Here is a 16,497-nt window from a genome sequence, read left to right as displayed (position 1 = left end):
TACATTTTGCAGCAGTGTTCCACAACTGATATCACCAGACGGTCGTAGAGACGAATTCAATGGATATTAGTAGTAACGAAAGTATTACAGTACTTTCCTGTAGAGAAATGTTTTTCATCATAAACATGAACAAGTTTTAAATTTTAGATTCAAAATTCTTAAATATAAGTGACGGGTGTAGATATTTGCACGATAGATAGTTGAAGTAATAGTAAATAACTAAAACAAGAAAGCAAGGCTGATGGGCTTCAATTTGGTTTATTTCCAAGCCATTCGTTTCACTTGCAGGATGTAAATATTTACTCTGATCATTAAATTCCAAGATGTCAGCGCCCACGATACCAAAACATCACATACGAAAGGAAGTTTGTGACGCTCGCCCTGCATATCGCGAAGGCCGACGGGCAAAAGCAGTAAAGGTAAGACACCATTAATGAAAGAGAACTTATTCCACCAATGATAGGACATTTTACGGAAGAGGTGAAAACCAGTAACGCAGCATGAACGTGTAAAAATTCGTAAAATTAGTGCATGGCTGCTATTACGTACCGATATGCCTATTTATGCCCCCCTTCGAATTTAGCCGAGAGTCGTGATGGGGTCCGACCCTACATTTATCACTGGTGAGACCACTAGGTTCATAATCCTATGCAAGTGTAGGTCTATTGTGGTGCCCCCACAATAGATCCACACTAGGGGCCGGTTAACATTTCCTTGAGATTCTTAAAAAGTATTTCCCATCGATTTGTGACTGTAAACTTTATGTCTATATACTGCTCAATAAATTCCATGTTTATACATGTACTGTAAACTATGGGCAGCCATTTGGTAAAAAAATCCATAGTTGAAATAAAGGACAAAAGTATGCAATAATAGTCAAATGTTAGGAATAAAGAAGTAATGTTACAAATAAAGGTCAATATTTACATACAAATAATGAATTCAAAATACAAAATGATACTAATGAACAACTCGCAAAAAAATATGTCATATGTAAAGAAAGGACAATGTGTACTAAAGTACGTCTGTGCACAAAAAAGAGACTAAACTTCTAAACATGCTAAAGGACAATGATGACAATATAGAACGCCAGATGGCGCTGTAATCTGAAAAACATTCTGAGTTTAATTTACTTGTTCTGCCATATATATGATAAATGCATGCTGAAGTGCTCAATGTATTACGTCGATCCTTGTGCACTCAACGTGTGACATCAAACACAAAAGTTTTATATGATGCCTAGTTACTTTTCTGACTCTCATTTCCATAAGATCTAAAAAGAGATCAAAGTTTTCCTTTAGCAGTGTATTGTCCATTTTCTGCACCGACATTCTGTAGTAGACATTGTTCTTTCTTCGTTCTTTAAATATGATGTAATACATATGATGTCCTTTACATATATAGCAATATATTTATTCCTGTCAGAACAAATGCTCTATGTGTGAAAAATCCATCAACATATTTGAAAATATACAAATTCATTTAAAAAAACACTTTTTTCTAATGAACATGAAGTATGTTGGTGACATTGTCAAATAGGAACATTTTCGCTGCAGTTTTATGTATTTAATCCTGATATTTTTTCTGGGTCGAAATTATATTTGGTCGGAACAAAAACATGCTTACAGTACCTGTCATAATTTTTATGCCATAATTATGATAACAGTTGATAAAAACAACACAGTGATCACTTCACTTTTTCAACGGGTCTGGACACAACACCAGATTTCAAGGTGTACGTAAATTTCATTGCCACACTAAAATATACTGGACATTTGTCTTATCGACCACTACTCTCTTGTATCATTAGGTTTACCGGGCGGTCGGGTAGCCTAGTGGTTAAAGCGTTCGCTCGTCACGCCAAAGACCCGGGTTCGAATCCCGACATGGGTACAATGTGTGAAGCCCATTTCTGGTGTCCCCCGCCGTGATATTGCTGGAATATTGCTAAAAGCGGCGTAAAATCAAACTCACTCACTCACTCATTAGGTTTACCATAGGCTTGGAACCTAATCACCATGTAACACCTTGTATATCTACAAAATACCGCAATGTTTGCGATACGACATCAGATGATCCAGATAAATCAATCAATTCATTACCTTGCAGCTGAAACCGACTGCCGCATTTAAACTTCGTTGGTATGTCAATGGGCGAGCACTATAAAATCAGCATTAGTCCAAACTACTACAAGCAGGCGCACACAAACAAACAAACAAACAAACACACACACACACACACACACACACACACACACACACACACACACACACACACACCTCACCTCTACCCAGATACCTGGAGTTGTCTCCCCTTGACCACCAAGTGGCTCCTGTACTCTGTGATGTAGATCCTTTTTCTCAGAGGGTAATGAACCAAATTTATTGCAACTCAGCTTGATCTTCAAAATACAGTTGAAGTGTTTGAAAAGTAATTGTTGAAAAAATGCTTTTTGTTGCACAGTTTGAAACATTGTTGAAGTTGAGGTACTTGATTCATATATGCATTTGCAGTGTGGCTCAATTTGTACAAATTATTATATTTTTTAGCATTATTTATGATAAGTGAATAATAACCAAAATTGTGTGTGTATGATAAACACTGGACAAATTGTTATAAAAAATGGTAAAGTTGACATAACTTTTAAAGTGAACCAGTAATTGGGACTTTGTGGTATGACATATACTGTTGACAATCTGGAGTTCCTAAAGTAAACTGTGGTAGATTCTCTCAGGTCTTTTAATAACAACAACCCAAAATTTCACAAATGTGTAATATAATTACAGTTGTTTTAGTTTCCCATTGTGTATGTTTTTTTCACAATTATTTTAAAGTATCATGATATATTTGACACATAAGACAAAAATGTCTCTGGCATATGCCCAACTTCGAAGCCAGCAACGTTAATGTAAATGATACGAGACTGAGTGTAAGAATTGCAATCGTTGCCTACCATGATTGCTGCTTGACATGGCAGAGATCTTGGCTCTGGTATTTAGGGCTTTGATAATTCTGAAACTGGTTTTGAATTTGATTTATTTTTACTCTCCTGACTCTGCTACTTAGTGATGACTTAAACAGTTATTGTTTTGAAATTTTTTATTCCTTTTTTTTTTGACCAGAAAATCTCTTAACCAAGTTATAAATTTAAAAACTAAAGGTTGCCTAACACAATGTGGTAGAACCAGAGTGTAAGTGTGAAATGCCTTGTGTTCTAGGTTTATACTGTCAACCAGGAGTCCAGGTATCTGCTTGTTCAAGGAGTCCCAGCTGTGGGAGGCTGTGCGGAGCTGGTCAAGTTGTTTGCAGTATATGGTGCAATAGAAGAATACAGGATCCTTGATGAATACCCTGCTGAGGAGTTCACAGAGGTCTACTTATTCAAATTCTTGAAGATCCAGTCAGCAAGGTGATTGTTCATAGCATACAACACTTGTCTTGCTCTTATCTTAGCTAGTTTCAAAAAGTCACACAATCATCTCTGCTCTGTTGTCCAGTTTCTTTATGACGTTAAATTAACGAAAAGAAATCAGTATTATAGTTGCATAGCATATTTTGTGGACAGGACCCAAGATAGTGATAGATATCATTCCTTGACATCACATTGTTTTCACCCTTTGGCTCCAAATTAAAATACTTGCAACTGAATTTTGGATGAAAAATTAATTGCATGTAGATATGAAAGTAAAAGCTTTTATCAGTGGAAGTTAGTATTTCATGCTTGTTTCTAGTATTTGTGTGTGTGCGGGTTGACCTAGTGGTTAAAGCGTTCCCTCGCCACGCCTTGGCCAATGTTTGATTCCCCACATGGATACAGTTGGTGAAGCCCATTTCTGCTGTCCCCAGTTGTGATATTACTGTTTACTATAAGTGTTGTAAAACCATATTCACTCATTCTGTTACTGTAAATCTTAAAATTAAAACGAGCCTGAATTAAATGTGAAAAATGCGAGTGGTCTTTGCTCGCATTATTAAACATTGCATTTATATCAACAATAAGACATTTTGGATAGCAGAAATACCATACGCTGAACAATAAGACATTTTGGATAGCAGAAATACCATACGCTGAAAAGAAACAACTTTGTATTCCACATCACTCTTTATTGAGCAGCACTTGTAACAATTATATAATCAATGTCATTCAAACACTAATTACATCCTGTGAATTGTCACTGATGGGGTCAAGACAAGAGTTCAACTCACTTATGTCATCAGTGATCACACCTGCAAGTCCAGACAGACACCACCAACGCAACACAGTGTCTTTGTTCTTTGCGACTGTGTCAAAGGCCGACACGAGCCAGCACGCATGTATTGTTTTAGCGGAAGTACTCTACTCAACGCTAATAACAAGTGCTATTTGATTGGATTTATGTAAGGTTGGATTAAGGTGAGGACATTTTCTTTAGATATAAATCCACTGATGCTTGTGAGGAGGGGGAGGTCACATTCATATTGAGTCGCATTTTTGGCTAGGGGCCAGCGGTCGCATTCTTTTGGAGACACATTAATTTCATGATTTACAGTATTTGAAACAATGTATTTTTTCAATTACTTGATTTACAGATTCTCAGACCTTAAGTTTCACAATTTTGCCTGACATTATCACAAATAAATGATGAGATAAACATACTCTGCTTTCAATGTAGAGCTAGGTTACCTGTCATCTTCCTGATGCAAGCATGTCTGTCCACTAGCCTGTAGCAAAACCTAGTTTCTACCCTTGCCACATGAAACCCACTTTCCTTGATTGTGGTGCCACATCGTGTAGATCACAGGCTGTGCCCCTTGTATTAAAATGCGATAGCCAATCAGATAGTTGTTCTCAGCTCGTTGGGCTTCACAAAGATGGCGACTGGTCAATCAGATAACGAAAATATTCGAGATTTTATCCCTGACAGACAAACTAAGGCAATCATTGAGGATTTTAATAGATAGAAAAGAAATATTTGCATCAACAAAGAGAGGCAGGTAAGTCACTTTCATACGAATGTGTACCAGTCATGTTACATTAAATTTAATTAAATTTAAAACTTGGGAAAGATCTTCGTTTAATTGTTGAATGAAGTTCAGTGCAAATTTGACAAGCTATCTGGCCATGTTTTCGGTACCCGGATGTTGATTTTATGAAAAGTTCTCTGAATTGACTATTGATATGTGCGATAATCTAATCATATTTAGCACAGGAAAGTGGGCATGATGTGGCAAGGGCGGAAACTAGACTTTGATAAATAGGCTCGTTGATGCTTTTGCCTCGGGAAGATGGGTTACCTGTAGACTGAACTTAGAACAGAACGCTCAGCTAAATGATACAGACTTCCAACCAGCTGTTTCAATCAGAAGTTGTTATTGTGATTTGAAACCTCCGATTGACCTATCAGAATTGAGAATTTTCCGAATTCATGGTAGAATCCTTTTATCAAGAGGTTCCAAGGCCAATCATATTTTTAAGATATCACTTTATGAAAACCATGTTTTCAAAATGTATTGCAACATCTTTTAGAAAAGAGGAGGTGAGGTGAGGTTTGACACAGCAGTGTTTGACTGTAGTTAATATAGGGTCTAAACCAAGGGTTTCACACTTGTGTCTTCTTGCAACTGATACATTTCAGATTTGCGAAGAGGAAGATCGATGACTACTCTTTCTTCGGGGGAGTGCTCCACGTGTGTTACGCTCCGGAGTATGAATCTGTAGAAGACACCCGGGAGAAGCTACAGGACAGAAGGAAAGTCATCGCTGCCAAACTCAGACAGCATGGTATGTAGGGTTGTCATAGCAACATATTTGGGATGACCATGTTCTGATTTAACTTTTAATTCAAATACTAAACCAGTCTGCAACTTTAGCCGCTAGTCAGGAGCCAGAGTCTAGTAAAATTCTGTTTGGTCTAGCAAGCTCAGTTAATAATAGTTTTTTATTGTCGCCACCTATTCTGTTGCGTCTAAGGGCCGCTTTGGAAATGGTTAAGGTCCAGGTTGGATATTGAGGACCATATTTCACCCGGTTGAGAGGTCTTTCATTTTTTGTAAAGCTTTGTTATGATGGTATGAAAATTATCTAATGGTCGTCAACTAGCCTTGTTTTCGTTCTCTTGAAAGTTCTTTTACTTCTGGCAAGTTCAAGCACATAAGAAAGGCTTCAAGAGAAAACTATGAACAAGTCTGTGTCTGGAGATGAGTTTTAAACAACATATTTGCACTGTCCTTATCTACAGAAGATCAGAAAATCAGCTTCAGACAAAGACTTAATTGCTTATCTTATAATTGTTAATAAATACTCCCCCAAACTTCTAAAATCAACCTTTTGGACATATAGAAGCCCTACATATTATTTTAATGTTATTATAAGTCCAATCTTAGCATGTAGTGAAATGAACAAAGTCTAGTTATCATTCATATGAATGTTTCTAAACATGTTGTTCATGACTTAAACTATGTGATCCCGTGGGCCAACAAGGACTTTCAGTGTGTTGAGCAAATGCTTTAACCACAAGGCTGCCACTCATTTCAGTCTGTCAATAATATGGATTCCACATTCCAGGATCGAGTTCAGCACCTGTGTCTGACAGAACCAGCAATGAAGAAAATAACCTTTATGATGAAAGACAGCCAAGTACTTCCCAGCCAACTCACTCCAAGGGCACACCACAGATGGTGGACAGTCAGAGGGTGCCTTCTATCCATCCAACCTCTGCAGAGCCTTCTATCCATCCAGCTTCTACAGCCCCACATGCACACAGTGTCAACAGATCCCAACCAGCCTATCAAGGGGCAGGGTTCGAGTCATCAAAACACAAAGGGGGAGATAACTCTGTACCTTTTGAGAAACTGTGGTTACCTCCCCCTCCTGTGAATAGGGGGCCTATGGGATTCAGGCCACCTGTTCACAACAGATATGAATACGCCTGGGTTCAAAGCTCCCATGCTACCCTACCAAGTAATTACGATGGTAGAATTGACCAATCAGCAACTCTTGCATGGTCACATGACCCTGAGGTGGTTCAGGGGCCAAAAAGTAATCCAAAGATGGACAGATTTGAACAAGAGACAAAGGAGGATAATGGAGAGTCCAAAAGGAAAGAAGTGGATATGCCCAAAACAGGTGAAAAGGTAGTGAGTGGCTTGATAGTTAGAGAATATAAGAAAGCTGGCAAAGTTCCGAAGTTTGTTCCAAGACAGGCGCTGAAAAAAGCTGGTGTTAAAGATGGTGAATCACCAAAACCCAAGACTGAGAATGATGCTTTGAACAAGCAGATCCGCGTCAATGCGTTTACTCTGGCCGACACACAGGGGCCAGCTATGCCAGGGAACGGTGATCAGAAAGTCAACGTACATCCTGGTGCTCAGAAAGCTGTCAATCAAACTGTGAAAGAAATCCGCAAGCGTATCTCAAAGGTGGGTCAGGCTGCTCAGGCATACAAACTAACACTGAAGATTAATTTAGCAGCTTTTGAACGTCAGTTTATTCGGATTATACAGGTTTATTAAGATATTTTTCAATCCTTTTACAAGTTGCAATCTCATTCAAAACTCCAATCTGACAACACCTTCATAGGATGTAGTGACAGTGAACTTTCTTTTCAGTCAATAAGCATTCATATGAAGCGTAGATTCTTCATATGAGCATGATGAGAGAGCAAAGTATTCAGAGCAGCATACTGATTTCTGTGCCTCAAAAATGAACATAATGGTCAGTTCAGAATGGAAAATAAGGATTCTGCTAGATTTGTTGTAGATATTGTATAATCACTGCCACGGGTGTACTATTGTACACAATATTTGTGTTCTGTATGTGATTTATTTTGTCAGGATCAAACTATCCCCACACATCCTAGGGATCTTCCATTTGATATTTGGGTGTCCTGGGAGCCTGGGATTTTATCGAAACAAAATAGATTGTCCCTGAAAAGTCTTGAAAAAAATAAATATGCTTCTGACTGTTGAACAAAAAATGAAATTGACATTACATAGCTGCAGGTTGTTTTTCTGAAGAAAAAATCAGGCTAATAGTTTTATATAAAAAATGTCTGGTTTTGTAGGTGTAGCAGTAAAAATATCTAATTTTAATAAACATCCCAGCCGCTAGGCTTCTCAGATCTGACTTGGTCACAAGTTGCTACTTTTGGACCAAATGCAAAAATTCTTTTTCTTTGGCAGCCTGTACGACTTGGGTTTTGAGCTGTCTACATCATGAAGGGACAGTTTATTTGTTTATTATTAGAGTGATTGTATCATTGCAAAGACAGCAGCTAATTATGCAAAATTCTGTTTCAGTTCATATCGGAAAAAGTTCCACAACAGAAAAAGGCTAAAGAAAGCTGACAGGAGATGGCATCATTCCTGATCTGTAAAGGAAAGTGAAACATGGTCTTATCAGTCATAAGTCCTGTGTTCGATTCTCGCACATGGGAACTATTGTTGGTGTTCCCCCAGTGACAAGGCTGGAATACTGCTGAAAGCAACATGAAGGTCAACTCACAAACTCAAAGAAGAACTCAAAGGAGAATATTGAATTAACAAACTGGACTCAGTAATCAAGAGGCTTCTTGAAACTGGAAGAGAGAATGTTTCAATACTTTTAGCACATCAGGCAGGTTGCAATCCAGTTCTTTCAGATTTGACTTCCTGGAAGTAAGTAGAGCATCTGCCCAGAGAGCGGAAGGTCAGTTTGTGGGTTGATGTATCATAAGACGTCAAAAGATGGTACTTGTTACCCTGCCTGGTGCTCGGCATTAAGGGGATAGATAAAACAAGGACTGGTTGGCTTGGAGTTTGTTCCCTGCTTGGAAGGGTTGCTTATCTTGCAGTCATCAGTCAACTCTTGTTCAGGGTAAATCCAGGTACTGAGACAAAGCATCTATTTATCCAGTTTGTCACTTGTCCAACAAGGTTATTTCCAAATTAATTTTATTGATTACGTCTCGTGAACACTATATCATGCTATATATACACAAAGGTATCATCTCTTGTCAAATGATTAATTCGCCTTCATTAATGACTCTGTGGACAAGGGAAATTTCCTTCATATAAGTGTTTTCCGCTTCCCCAATTCTGGTTTTCTGATTTCAAATGAAGATATTGGTGTTGTCAGAACCAAAGAAGGAAGGTATCCTCCTGTTCCTTTGTGACAAGCTACGACTAGATTCTGTCCTGTTTCCTGGCCACAGACCAAACATTCTCATATGATCTCCACACATCTTTACAGCCCATCCATGAACAGATGACGGTGGTGTCTTCTTTGCAGTCTAGTCAAAACTACTTCCAGAAATACACAAAGAATGATGGATTGTTACGAAGACTGCCATGACATGGCTTGCTTTGGTGTGACACTGTGCAAACTTGCATCCCATCATATGTTGGAGGGTTCGAATCACATATTTGCCCTGATAATGGTTGTTGATTTGTCAGCATGATACACATCCAGATGTTTAGCTCACCTGGCTGTCAAGACAGTAAGCATTAAGAATATGGATGAGTTCCCTTTATGCTTATGGGAAATAAAAAACTAAAAATGTCTTGACTTGTGGTTGTGTAAAAGAAAGATTAATCTTTCCTCAGACACCTGCAATCAATCTGCAACATAGTCCTTATCAACATAAGTTACACTGTCAGTTATCAATATATTGATAAGATCACAGTATATCTTCGGTTAAGCACATCAATCGTCAATAAAATGCACCTGCTTATCAATGGTTCTTATAAATCTTCAGTATTGTAGAGTATGTCAGTTTCAAAATCACATGAGAAAATAACAACACGTATCAGTATGTTTACAAAACATTTAATATTAATGACACACATTAACAGTGTTGGAGAATATTATACACAAGTTATAGCTAGATAAAAACTAATCTCGATTCCTCAGTAGCAGTGACTTAGATGTGCAGACTCCATGCATCAGTGGGCCGGACTGACCATCGGTCACTGCCATGGTAACGCATGTGTCCACCCTTCAGACACGCTGCTAGAGCAATCAGACCACCATATAATTCATAAACGTGCGTCACGTATCAGTTTCTTGGTACAGTCTTTATTCCTTGTACAGTTTCTCAGCAACTGTTAAATGCAAGCACCTTTGTGCCTTGTCAAATTTTGCAGAGGCTACACAAATTCTGTAAGCAACATAAACTGGCACAGGGAATGTTTGCAAGAATGTTCCCAATAATTTATATATTTGAACTTTGCTCACTATATTTGGGAAGTAGGTCGTGGTATTAAGTGGTTACGTGCTGGATGTATATGCTCTTGCATAATGCTACATACATTTGACCCTACTCATGTTGGACTGACGATTCCATTGTGATGTCACAACCATAACTGTTCATTATGACTTCAAACCGATGTAAAAACCAAGATAACGTTCCTTCCTAAAAAAACCCAACTTTTCTTCCTGTAAAGAACAATAATTTATGAGAACAATTTACTCTTCACTTTATTCTGATTCAGGAGTAACACAATCAGGGTTTTGATCTGCACAATGTATATAATAAGCATTATAAATGCTCCTTAATACTCTCAAACACAAACACATTCTTGTGTTGCTAATAGTAACATTTGGACATAAATATCAGCTGTACATACAAAGGGGTGTTACCGGTATCTGTGGGAAAACAGTTCACTCTCCAGCTGGTTAATGACTGGAGTTACTTGATTATCTAGCAGAATAACAACTTGAATCTTACAAACCTAGTTTGCATAATTAATATGACCATTGAAGTGATGAATTTAGGTAGATCAGAACATACATGATCACTTGTCATTGTTTTTCACAACTTCACAACAAATTCATCTATTCTCACCATTTGTATCTCAATAGAGATAGTTTAAACATTCACACAGTTGGTGTATCACATAGATTATAGCAAAACTATAAACAAATTTGCACCTCAAAATCTGCATTCAAAACAGCTTAGGAAAAGACTAGTTCCAAGTTACAGGGTGACATTTGATTATAGTAGATCCCCTGCACTGATTGAGTGAATCAGTGCCGTGTAGTAGAAATTATAGAAATGCATTGCTTTAGTATGAAAATACTAAAATAAGAACAAACTAAAGAGTTCTATGAAATTACAGCGAAGGTTTTCATGGTCAATCTCGTGGGGTAGTGTTCCTAATGGCGGTGCTTGTTGTGGATGATGTTGACGACGATGATGATGAATATTGTGGCTAGATGGTAATAACCAAGTATACAAAATCAGAACTTTTTTTTTGCAAGTAGTAGCTACATAATCTGTTCAAAGTCTTATCAATCCTGATCAGCTCACTATCAGTAGTCTGATATTAACATGAATCCAAGAATCTGGTCAAGCATCCGGTCTCCAAGAATGGAAGCGTCTTTGTTGATGAATACAACATGGCCAAGGGGAGATAAGCGAGGAGAGCACTATCACATGAGAAGCTGGCAAGCAGCGCGACCTAGTGGTCATGTCGCTGCTTACTGGATGATAACGAGGCTGCCAAGGCAGCATACACTGTGTCCCAATCATCCCTCGTTAAACACCGGACTCACTGCAGCACCAGGCCTACCTGTTAACAAAGACAGAGGGGTTAACACTATTGATTGCAATATCACAGCTGCATGGCCCACAAAGATGGCAATGATGTATGAGCACACGCCCAGCAATGAGCAGTCAGTGTTTATGGTGTGTGAAGTGATGAACACCACTGGGTACCACAACACCAGAGATAGAAATCAACGAAGAACAACACCCTCAGATTATGATAACATATAGCAGTACCCACAAAGATGTTTGAATTCCAAGCCCTTAGTTAATACCTTTAATAACATTCATAAAGCTGGTCCATGCCAGCAGGCTGGTGCTCATTTCCATTCCTGTGACACTATCAGCAATGCAGCAAATCAAAGTTGAAAGAGTGGGAAGTGATGAACACCACTGGGTACCATGATACACAATGATGAACACCACTGGGTACCATGACACACACACTGATGAACACCACTGGGTACCATGACACACACACTGATGAACACCACTGGGTACCATGACACACAAAATGATGAACACCACTGGGTACCATGATACACACTGATGAACACCACTGGGTACCATGACACACAAAATGATGAACACCACTGGGTACCATGATACACAATGATGGACACCACTGGGTACCATGGACACACTGATGAACACCACTGGGTACCATGATACACAATGATGAATACCACCGGGTACCATGATACACAATGATGAACACCACTGGGTACCATGATACACAATGATGAACACCACTGGGTACCATGACACACACACTGATGAACACCACTGGGTACCATGGACACACACTGATGAACACCACTGGGTACCATGATACACAATGATGAACACCACTGGGTACCATGATACACAATGATGAACACCACCAGGTACCATGACACACAATGATGAACACCACCAGGTACCATGATACACAATGATGAACACCACTGGGTACCATGGACACACACTGATGAACACCACTGGGTACCATGACACACAATGATGAACACCACCAGGTACCATGACACACAATGATGAACACCACCAGGTACCATGACACACAATGATGAACACCACTGGGTACCATGGACACACACTGATGAACACCACTGGGTACCATGATACACAATGATGAACACCACCAGGTACCATGATACACAATGATGAATACCACCAGGTACCATGATACACAATGATGAACACCACTGGGTACCATGATACACAATGATGAACACCACTGGGTACCATGATACACAATGATGAATACCACCAGGTACCATGATACACAATGATGAACACCACTGGGTACCATGATACACAATGATGAACACCACTGGGTACCATGACATACACACTGATGAACACCACTGGGTACCATGGACACACACTGATGAACACCACTGGGTACCATGACACACAAAATGATGAACACCACTGGGTACCATGACACACAAAATGATGAACACCACTGGGTACCATGACACACAAAATGATGAACACCGCTGGGTACCATGACACACACACTGATGAACACCACCGGGTACCATGACACACAAAATGATGAACACCGCTGGGTACCATGACACACACACTGATGAACACCACTGGGTACCATGGACACACACTGATGAACACCACTGGGTACAATGACACACACTGATGAACACGACCAGGTACCATGGACACACACTGATGAACACCGCTGGGTACCATGACACACAATGATGAACACGACCAGGTACCATGACACACAATGATGAACACTACTGGGTACCATGACACACACAATGATGAACACGACCAGGTACCATGACACACAATGATGAACACTACTGGGTACCATGACACACACAATGATGAACACGACCAGGTACCATGACACACAATGATGAACACCACTGGGTACCATGACACACAATGATGAACACGACCAGGTACCATGACACACAATGATGAACACGACCAGGTACCATGACACACAATGATGAACACCGCTGGGTACCATGACACACAATGATGAACACCACTGGGTACCATGACACACAATGATGAACACCACTGGGTACCATGACACACAATGATGAACACCACTGGGTACCATGACACACAATGATGAACACCACTGGGTACCATGACACACAATGATGAACACCACTGGGTACCATGACACACAATGATGAACACCACTGGGTACCATGACACACAATGATGAACACCACCGGGTACCATGACACACACTGATGAACACCACTGGGTACCATGACACACAATGATGAACACCACTGGGTACCATGACACACAATGATGAACACCACTGGGTACCATGACACACAATGATGAACACCACTGGGTACCATGACACACAATGATGAACACCACCGGGTACCATGACACACAATGATGAACACCACTGGGTACCATGACACACAATGATGAACACCACTGGGTACCATGACACACAATGATGAACACCGCTGGGTACCATGACACACAATGATGAACACGACCAGGTACCATGACACACACTGATGAACACCACCGGGTACCATGACACACAATGATGAACACCGCTGGGTACCATGACACACAATGATGAACACCACTGGGTACCATGACACACACTGATGAACACCACCGGGTACCATGACACACAATGATGAACACCACTGGGTACCATGACACACACTGATGAACACCACTGGGTACCATGACACACACTGATGAACACCACCGGGTACCATGACACACAATGATGAACACCACCGGGTACCATGACACACAATGATGAACACCACTGGGTACCATGACACACAATGATGAACACCACCGGGTACCATGACACACAATGATGAACACCACTGGGTACCATGACACAGAATGATGAACACCACTGGGTACCATGACACACAATGATGAACACCACCGGGTACCATGACACACAATGATGAACACCACTGGGTACCATGACACACAATGATGAACACCACTGGGTACCATGACACACAATGATGAACACCACTGGGTACCATGACACACAATGATGAACACCACTGGGTACCATGACACACAATGATGAACACCACCGGGTACCATGACACACACTGATGAACACCACTGGGTACCATGACACACAATGATGAACACCACCGGGTACCATGACACACACTGATGAACACCACTGGGTACCATGACACACAATGATGAACACCACCGGGTACCATGACACACACTGATGAACACCACCGGGTACCATGACACACAATGATGAACACCACTGGGTACCATGACACACAATGATGAACACCACTGGGTACCATGACACACAATGATGAACACCACCGGGTACCATGACACACACTGATGAACACCACTGGGTACCATGACACACAATGATGAACACCACCGGGTACCATGACACACACTGATGAACACCACTGGGTACCATGACACACAATGATGAACACCACCGGGTACCATGACACACACTGATGAACACCACTGGGTACCATGACACACACTGATGAACACCACTGGGTACCATGACACACAATGATGAACACCACTGGGTACCATGACACACACTGATGAACACCACTGGGTACCATGACACACAATGATGAACACCACCGGGTACCATGACACACAATGATGAACACAACCGGGTACCATGACACACAATGATGAACACCACTGGGTACCATGACACACAATGATGAACACCACTGGGTACCATGACACACAATGATGAACACCACCGGGTACCATGACACACAATGATGAACACGACCAGGTACCATGACACACAATGATGAACACGACCAGGTACCATGACACACACTGATGAACACGACCAGGTACCATGACACACACACTGATGAACACGACCAGGTACCATGACACACAATGATGAACACCACTGGGTACCATGACACACACACTGATGAACACGACCAGGTACCATGACACACAATGATGAACACCACCGGGTACCATGACACACAATGATGAACACGACCAGGTACCATGACACACAATGATGAACACCACCGGGTACCATGACACACAATGATGAACACGACCAGGTACCATGACACACAATGATGAACACGACCAGGTACCATGACACACAATGATGAACACGACCAGGTACCATGACACACACTGATGAACACGACCAGGTACCATGACACACACACTGATGAACACGACCAGGTACCATGACACACAATGATGAACACCACCGGGTACCATGACACACAATGATGAACACGACCAGGTACCATGACACACAATGATGAACACCACCGGGTACCATGACACACAATGATGAACACGACCAGGTACCATGACACACAATGATGAACACCACCGGGTACCATGACACACAATGATGAACACGACCAGGTACCATGACACACAATGATGAACACGACCAGGTACCATGACACACAATGATGAACACGACCAGGTACCATGACACACACTGATGAACACGACCAGGTACCATGACACACACACTGATGAACACGACCAGGTACCATGACACACAATGATGAACACCACCGGGTACCATGACACACAATGATGAACACGACCAGGTACCATGACACACAATGATGAACACCACTGGGTACCATGACACACAAAATGATGAACACCACTGGGTACCATGACACACAAAATGATGAACACCACTGGGTACCATGACACACAAAATGATGAACACCGCTGGGTACCATGACACACACACTGATGAACACCACCGGGTACCATGACACACAAAATGATGAACACCGCTGGGTACCATGACACACACACTGATGAACACCACTGGGTACCATGGACACACAATGATGAACACCACTGGGTACAATGACACACACTGATGAACACGACCAGGTACCATGGACACACACTGATGAACACCACCGGGTACCATGACACACAATGATGAACACCACCGGGTACCATGACACACAATGATGAACACCAC

The 16,497-nt window shown here is 41.0% G+C and overlaps 2 protein-coding genes across 2 annotated transcripts in view; one reads left to right on the top strand and one right to left on the bottom strand.

Moving 5' to 3' along the window:
* Window positions 1–318: 318 nt before the first annotated feature.
* Window positions 319–9,518, top strand: LOC124123586. Its single transcript, XM_046486788.2, has 5 exons — window positions 319–419; window positions 3,219–3,409; window positions 5,616–5,761; window positions 6,545–7,398; window positions 8,278–9,518. Exons 1-5 carry the CDS (start codon window positions 324–326, stop codon window positions 8,323–8,325), a joined length of 1,335 nt encoding a protein of 444 aa, XP_046342744.2. The 5' UTR covers window positions 319–323; the 3' UTR covers window positions 8,326–9,518.
* Window positions 9,519–9,768: 250 nt separating this feature from the next.
* The window catches only part of LOC124123582 (glycylpeptide N-tetradecanoyltransferase 2-like), a 30,914-nt gene continuing 24,185 nt past the window's right edge, over window positions 9,769–16,497 (bottom strand). Inside the window, exon 13 of the mRNA XM_046486785.2 lies at window positions 9,769–11,529. Coding sequence (XP_046342741.1) covers window positions 11,509–11,529 — 21 coding nt within the window. The 3' untranslated portion in view covers window positions 9,769–11,508. The remainder of the gene's footprint in view (window positions 11,530–16,497) is intronic.

The sequence above is a fragment of the Haliotis rufescens genome, unplaced genomic scaffold, assembly GCF_023055435.1.
Source record: "Haliotis rufescens isolate VD_foot unplaced genomic scaffold, xgHalRufe1.0.p SCAF_10, whole genome shotgun sequence".
NCBI lineage: Eukaryota > Metazoa > Mollusca > Gastropoda > Lepetellida > Haliotidae > Haliotis > Haliotis rufescens.
The sequence above is the reverse complement of the archived record's forward strand: the minus strand, read 5'-3'. Positions and strand labels throughout refer to the sequence as shown.

Bases quoted from the DNA above. Each gene is read 5' to 3' on its own strand.
- LOC124123586 (XM_046486788.2), top strand. From the start codon at position 324: ATGTCAGCGCCCACGATACCAAAACATCACATACGAAAGGAAGTTTGT. The intron at 420-3,218 runs GTAAGACACCAT...CTTGTGTTCTAG, and splicing joins GACGGGCAAAAGCAGTAAAG to GTTTATACTGTCAACCAGGA. The intron at 3,410-5,615 runs GTGATTGTTCAT...GATACATTTCAG, and splicing joins TTGAAGATCCAGTCAGCAAG to ATTTGCGAAGAGGAAGATCG.